This window comes from Sabethes cyaneus, chromosome 2 (assembly GCF_943734655.1).
Source record: "Sabethes cyaneus chromosome 2, idSabCyanKW18_F2, whole genome shotgun sequence".
NCBI lineage: Eukaryota > Metazoa > Arthropoda > Insecta > Diptera > Culicidae > Sabethes > Sabethes cyaneus.
Window position 1 is genome coordinate 197,643,199 of NC_071354.1, and position 7,235 is coordinate 197,650,433.

The following is a 7,235-nucleotide window of genomic DNA, read 5'->3' on the forward strand; positions in this document are numbered from 1 at the left end:
TTTTTCTTTCCGCCAGCAAAATGAAATGGGAAAAACTCCCTATTCGAAAAGAGTCGAACCAAATAAAGAATCATTCGAAATCCAGAATAGGGGTGTGTGATTTATAAACTACAGTAGATTTTAGCAATATAAAAGGTATACTACCGCTGCTCGCCTAACAGTCTCCTTTATATAGCGAACTCCATAGAAAATGGGACCGTTATGTGAGTAGCAGCAGTACCTATATTATACACGGAAATTAATGTTCTCAATTTGCTTGTACAGAATTGGTTAGAAAAATGAACAGTCAGATATATTTATTGCATTCTTTAACGTACATTTGGAAGACCATTTATTTATTTTTTGATATCGACTGACACCTTAGAGTCGCTGCTTCTATTGTTCCACTTACTATGGAACGAAAAGCTGAAAAATAAAAGTAATATTATTGTTCATTAATCAATTTGTTGTTCTCCTGCTAACTGTACCATGCTTCTCCAAAAAGGATAACCCTTCAATAGTGGACCCTGCCGGGCTGGCTACGTCGTCCCGCAGTTGTCCAGGATGTGCTCCCGTTTCAAGTACCATTTTGCCAGCGCCCATCACTGTTTGGGCCGCTAGTTTGTACGCCAAATCTCGTGACAGACCCATTTTGACTGCACCATCAGCCATGGCTTCAATGAATGTGAAAACATAACCCGGTCCACTGCCGGAAAGGGCAGTAATAGGGTCAATCAATGTCTCCGTCACTTCATCGCAGGTTCCGACGGATTCGAACAACGCTTGCGTTAGGGAGCAATCATCTTCGGTGGCACACTTTCCCCGCACGAATACCGATGCCCCCGCTCGGACCAGTGTGCAGGTGTTTGGCATAACTCGAATGACACGGGCCGTCGGCAGGAGAGACTACAACGAAAGCATTCAGTGCATTTGTAAATGTAAACAATTTCTGTTTTACCCCTTCCAACTCGGCCAGCTTGAGTCCCATGGCAACGGAAATGAACAACTTATTCGCACTGCTCGCACTGACTTGTTCTAGCACCGTAGGGACAACCCACGGTTTGACGCTGATAAAGATGACTTCCGACCTTTTGACAACCGGTATACTGTCCAGGTACGTTTCGGCTCCCATATCCTTGAATGCTTCCCTGTTTACTTTGTCGTTCGCACTAAAACTCGCCGCGACATTCTGTGCATCCACAAGTCCTAAAAATAAAGTACACAATTTCCTAGAACGCGTAAAGTGCAAATCACGTGACGACAGAGCAGCCGAAACAAGAAGGAAAATATAGCTTACCAGCGGAGATGAAACCTTTTGCCATTGCCTGTGCTGTTTTACCACCCCCGAGGAAGCCTATTTTAAGCAAGTTTCCACCCACCATTCGCATGACGTTTTTTGTATCCGGGATGAAACCGGAAAACTGCAAAGTTTAAACACTAATCTACTACTGAATCACTGTGCACTGTGGATATTCTCGCAGAGGCGAACGAAGTTGTTGCAATTGTGATGTAACTTGATGTAATCGGTGTCAATTAGATGACGGAGAGCCGAGCCGGGGCATGCTCCGTGTGTGCGTTTTACGTTTGACTGAAAACAAATGGCATTATTGTATGGGTGCAAACGTTTTTCCCGCTCGTGTGAGAGCGGAAAATTCGGAGCGAACAAGAAAATTGACTATAGTTTTGATATCACCAATCCATCACTGTTATAAGGTGATTGGATTAAACATTAAAAAATTGTAACTTATTGCTTAACGTTTGCCCAGTTAATACGGATATTTTTTTTCGGTAGGCGTGAATTTACATGACTTCGAAAGTTATAAAAAGGTTAGCAACTCTTTTTGGAATCATAACACCAGTTAATGGGTGTTAAGAGTCTGCCCTTTTTCCTGCAACCTTTGCAGCATTGGTGGATGTGCTAAAAGAAAGGTACGTAGGTCCGATGCATTGTGGTGTCAATCAGCTTGCCGAGTTGCTGCTGCACCCGCCGAAAACGAAATCCATTTGAAGGACTTTGAACCGGCCCGGTGTGGCCAAAAGTTTCGCGATTGGAAAAGCAATCTTCACACCACTCGTTAAGGGGCTGCTGTTCTGGCCAGCCTACCAAGTGCCCAGAAAGGGCGTAACAGGGACGCTGCATCCGCAGTCTGGTTGATTTGGTTTGGGAATTCGGTGGAAGATTAAGTGCGTTGATTAGAATGCACTTTTCGTAACGCTTTCCCTTTCGGGCATTAGCAGTGCAGCGAATGCGTTGCAACATGAACTGCTTTTTATGCAAGCAGAGCACGCCTCCCAGCACAGTGAGGCGAACAGGCACAGAAGCACGGATCGTTTGATCATTAATCAACATCGTTGCCAAAGGTGGATGGTGAATTTTAAATCTGCCGGCTGCCGTAATCTCGCAAAATGATGCAAGCAACAGAGAATTAACAAAATACTTTGTAAAACCTCTTGGTTGAAAGGTAATAGTTGAACATAAATAGATCAGACAAAAATAGAATTTCCATGGCAATGTGATTAAGCTCATCAATAAGCGATCCTCGTATGACAGAAAAGGATGTTTTATTCAGTTTTAACCAATTTTGTTTAGTTCAAAATAAACCATATATTCTCGATTTTGTGTATGAACTTCTCCTGCTGAGTTAAATTTTAATTTAAATTTATTTTGATACTAGCTAACCCGGCAAACTTTGTATTGCCACAAATTAAACTGTGATGTACGTGAATCGTAAATCTCGGTTGACCTTTGTCGCTATCTCGAGTTTTGTAAGCTTCTGAGGAGTTCAGCCTTAGACGATTCATTTTGGCAGTTTCTTAACTATGAAACCATGGCTAGTTTGATAAACAAATTTTCAATTTTTTTTCACAGTGAAGTAGAAAACAACACCCACCATTATTACGCCAGATAAAATAAAGCTATTCATCGTTATTATATAACATTTCGTCGAATACCTTCCTCAAAAATCCCTTACATGCCAAATTTAGTTCCATTTACTTGATTAGTTCTCGAATTATGCAGAAATTCGTGTTTAGAAATTCGCTCTTAGAGTGGGGATGAGTCTCAGTTCACCATAGAAAAAAATCCTGACTCCAAAAAACCCCACCTGCTAAATTTGTTACCGTTTGCTTGATTAGTGCTCGAACTACAGTTTCACCACAATTAGGGACCATTTAAACAGAAGTATGAGTTCTAGCGCATAGTAATGTTTTAAAGCAGTTTATAAATGTTACAGAAATATGTAATCTTCCAGTTGATTCAGTTATTAAACCCATTTAGTGCAAGTTTTCCACGGAAATTATGCTTATATTATGACTCATCAAATACACAATTAGGGATCACTTTTGGGAGCGGTCCAAGTTATGAAACAATTTGCATGATATTATGGATTAAAATAAAAATAGACTGTTTACAGCGAAATCACTAAAAGAACTTTATTCAAATCATGTAATAACATAAAAATAACATATTTCAAATACAGTAATGTTCCGATTTTGTCAGCTCCCGATTTTGTCTACCACCGATTTTATCAGCTTTTTATCCCGATTTTGTCAGCCTATAAATTTTTGTTGTTGCTATAAATTTTGTTTAAGTTTTGTGCTTTTAAACATGATTTATAAAACTTTTCAGCCTGCTTGAAACTATTGTGATTCTCTGAGGAGAGTTTTCGGAATGATGCCTTCTTGCGAGTAATTCTGGGTCAAAATTAGGGTATTTTTATAGTAAAAGTTCTACAGTTCCTAAACAAGCAAAGATAGAGGTATATTATATTCAGCAATGTTGTGTATTTTTACTATTTGTACAACTTTGTAAAACAGGAAAAAGTCATACAACAACTACAAAAACAGCTAAAAAAGAAAACTGATTTTAACGATTTTTCATTTATGAGAAATAAGATTTTTCTATCTTTGGTGAAGAGATAGAAGGTTACGGTCTTCAACAAAATTTCTTGTAATAATATGCTGTAAAACTTTGCAGAACACAACAATGTGTTATATTGAAACTGAAGAAAAATAAACTTTTTATTGCTCTTTTAGGGGGACTAATCAAAATTTGAATTCCTCTGGACGCTAGAACTTTTAATTTTAAGAAAGTCTTCCAAAGGTTCCATAAACCTAAAACCAATTTTTCCCGCTCAAAGCGAATGCGCACCAAAAAAGGTTCTGGACCAGTGTGCTATGCCCGGTTCATTGAACTTTCGGTGGACCAATTGGGGGTTAAAATTTTTAGTTTAGTAGTTTTACTTTTCGATATTGCAAGGTCTTAGTCTTGAATTTGAAAAAAATTTCGAAAAAAATGATTTCCCGATTTTGTCAGTTTCCCCATTTTGTAAGCCCAAAATTCAACATAGGGCTGACAAAATCGGAACATTACTGTAGTATGAAAGACTTTGTGTGATTTTTGGTCTGTACTTAGATGTCTGCCGGCCTTCTTCGGAGACACCTACCTACCAGCCTTTAGGAATGCTTTCCGCGATTCCATGACTGATTTTTTGTCAATTTTATCAATCAGTTAGTATAATATTCACGCATTAATCACCAGATAAAGCTGAAACGACCCATAATTGTGTGTGAAGTGTGACCCATGATTGTGGACTGACTGTAAATAAAGTTATTCTGAATGATCGAGAGTCCAAGTTTGTCATTCTTTGGAGGATGCTGAAGGTAGCGATGAACCGTTGCATATGAACCATCGTAGCGTTTTACCGCCTTACGTAGCTGTCCTGTCCTGCGTACTGCAGAAACAGTACTTTCGAAAGATTCAGTTCTGTACAGCTTCCCTTTCTGTTTGAAAAATGTTTGTAATAGGTGAAAAACTGCTTGAATTTGTAAAACTCCCATTGGAATCAATGTGATCCATAATTGTGAAAAATTACTTTGTTTTGGTCCCTATTATGGATCACTTTGAAAATTGTTTATTTTTACAGGAAAATCCTTGGCAACCGCCAACATTTCGCTGAATCGTAAACAACTTAGCTTGACCTTTGTGCACGAGTCATTTTTTGCTCGAAAATTGGGGATCATGTCACTTAGAAACCTAATAAATGAGGAACGTACTGCTCATACTGATTGAAAAAAACCACAGACATTTTGATAGATTGTCGATAAGAACATTGTCCGTTCCATCTAGCAGCCGAGAGCCCGGGTGGCTCTTGTCGTATCAAGACTTCCTCTCCATTGGACTCGGTCCTGGGCTAATCGTCGCCAATTCGTTGCGCGTCTCGACACACGCAAGTCGGCTTTAACCTGGTCGAGCCATCTAGCACATTGGGACCCTCTATTCCTGGTGCCAGTGGGGTTCTTGAAGAGAACGGATTTCACCACAGCCGTCCGACATCCTTGCGACGTGGCCGGCCCACCGTAATCTCGCAACTTTTACCAAGTGTACGATGCGAATCTCTCCAAGCAGTGCCTGTAACTCGTGATTCATACGCTTCTGCCACTCTCCACTTTCCGTTTGTATTCCGCCAAAAATAGTCCACAACACCTTCCGTTCAAAAACGGCTAGTGCATGTTACTGTCAAAGCAACGTTATTGTGTTAAGTCCATAGAGGACTACAGGTCTGATTAACGTTTTGTACATCGTCAGCTTTGTGCTGCGGCGAATGCTCCTTGATCTAAGCGTCTTGAGGAGGGAAAAGTAGGCTCGATTTCCAGCTTGAATGTGTCGTTAAATCTCCTTACTCGTCTTATTGTCAGCGGTGACCTCTGATTCCAAATATACGAACTCATTAACCACTTGCAGTTCATCGTCGTCAATAGTCACTGTTCGTGGGAGGCAAACGTTGCTTTCTCTGGAGCCTCTTCCTACCATATATTTGGCTTTCGACGCATTGATTTGTAACCCTATCCTCCTAACCTCCGTTTTTGGTCTGACGTAAATTGCCTCCGCCGTCCCAAGGTTTCTAGTAATGATGTCGAGGTCGTCTGCGAAGGCTAGAAGTTGGCTACTCTTGCTGAAGATCGTTCCTCTCGCTCCGATGCCCGCTCGCCGGATCAAACCTTCAATAGCGATATTGAATAACATGCAGAACAGTCCATCCCCTTGTCGCTACCCTCTGCGCGATTCGAAAGGACTCGAGAGTGTCTCCGAAATGCGCACGTAGCACATCACTTGCTCCAAAGCAGCTTTGATCAGCCTCGTCAGTTTGTCCGGAAAACCTTACTCGTGCATTATCTACCATAGCTGTTAACGTTCAATTGTATCGTATGCTGCCCTGAAATCCACGAATTACGATGCGTGGGCACGTTGTACTCCCGAAATTTCTGGAGGAAAATTGATCCGTAGTAGTACGGGCCCCCATAAAGCCCACCTGATTCTGCCCACCGAATTCTTTTGTTATTGGGGATAGTCGACGCAACAAAACCTGGGAGAGCACCTTGTAGGCGGCGTTGACTAACTTGATGCCGCGCCAATTACAGCAAAGTGGAAGCAAAAAACAGAGATTTTTTGAACAAATAAGCGTTTCAAGCATTTTTTCCTTCAGCTCTCTTTTTTTATTTTACTTAATTTTTTCGTTTATTATCATGCTTCCTTTTTCCATTTTGCATTCACGCTTTACTCAAATTCAAATTCTCAATTTTTTCTTAGCAGAACATTTTTTGTCCATTTTTTCCTACTTATTTCTTCTCAGTTTCGTGCTTTTAACTACTTGTTTCTTTTGTATATTTTCCTCTTATAATTATTAACCTCTTACAATTAACGACTCTTAATTGCTTTCTCTGTGGTTCTTTTCATATTCTCATTCCTCTTTTCTATTTTTATTTTTTCCGTTTTTACTAAAGTCGAAAAAACAGTTATCGATATTCCATTTATTTGTGAATTCCTATGTTTCAAAAAGTAGTTTTTATTTTCTTCTGAGCACTTGTGTTGCTATAGGTTCGAAATGCAGCAATCAAGTAACAGTTTGGGTATCTTTGTACTTTGTATGTAATAACATTCACATGGAGTCCTATATATATCCTGTAACGACATTTGGTTAGGGAGCGTCGATAATCTTTAGATGATACTTTTATCTTCTTTTAATATTTTTTACATTTATGATAAACACTAGTGTAGAATGGAATGCAATATGACGGAAATGTTGTTCATAAAAAAAAACTTTCAAATTGAGATTGGATGAAAAATTCATCCACTATCGTATATATAATAATGAATTAGAATGGCGTAAATGGCAGAATTAAGCATCATGGTATGACACATCAATTGGCCATCACGATCGATCAGAAATGATTACAAACTACGGTAATTTGCCACA

General features: G+C 39.7%; 1 protein-coding gene across 1 annotated transcript; it reads right to left on the bottom strand.

Annotated features, from left to right (window-relative positions):
- Positions 1-291: 291 nt before the first annotated feature.
- Positions 292-1,367, bottom strand: LOC128737509 (pyrroline-5-carboxylate reductase 2-like). The gene is made up of 4 exons (XM_053832162.1): positions 1,277-1,367; positions 938-1,185; positions 468-885; positions 292-405 (listed from the first exon to the last, which is right to left on the bottom strand). The coding sequence occupies exons 1-4, from the start codon at positions 1,365-1,367 to the stop codon at positions 332-334; spliced, it is 831 nt and encodes a 276-aa protein (XP_053688137.1). The 3' UTR covers positions 292-331.
- Between the last annotated feature and the right edge of the window lie 5,868 nt (positions 1,368-7,235).

What these genes read in the sequence shown, in the direction of transcription:
- LOC128737509 (XM_053832162.1), bottom strand. Translation starts at nt 1,367, where the DNA reads ATGCGAATGGTGGGTGGAAACTTGCTTAAAATAGGCTTCCTCGGGGGT. An exon ending in AAAAGGTTTCATCTCCGCTG is followed by an intron (nt 1,186 to 1,276) that starts GTAAGCTATATT and finishes CTTTATTTTTAG; the next exon opens with GACTTGTGGATGCACAGAAT. An exon ending in AGCTGGCCGAGTTGGAAGGG is followed by an intron (nt 886 to 937) that starts GTAAAACAGAAA and finishes CTTTCGTTGTAG; the next exon opens with TCTCTCCTGCCGACGGCCCG.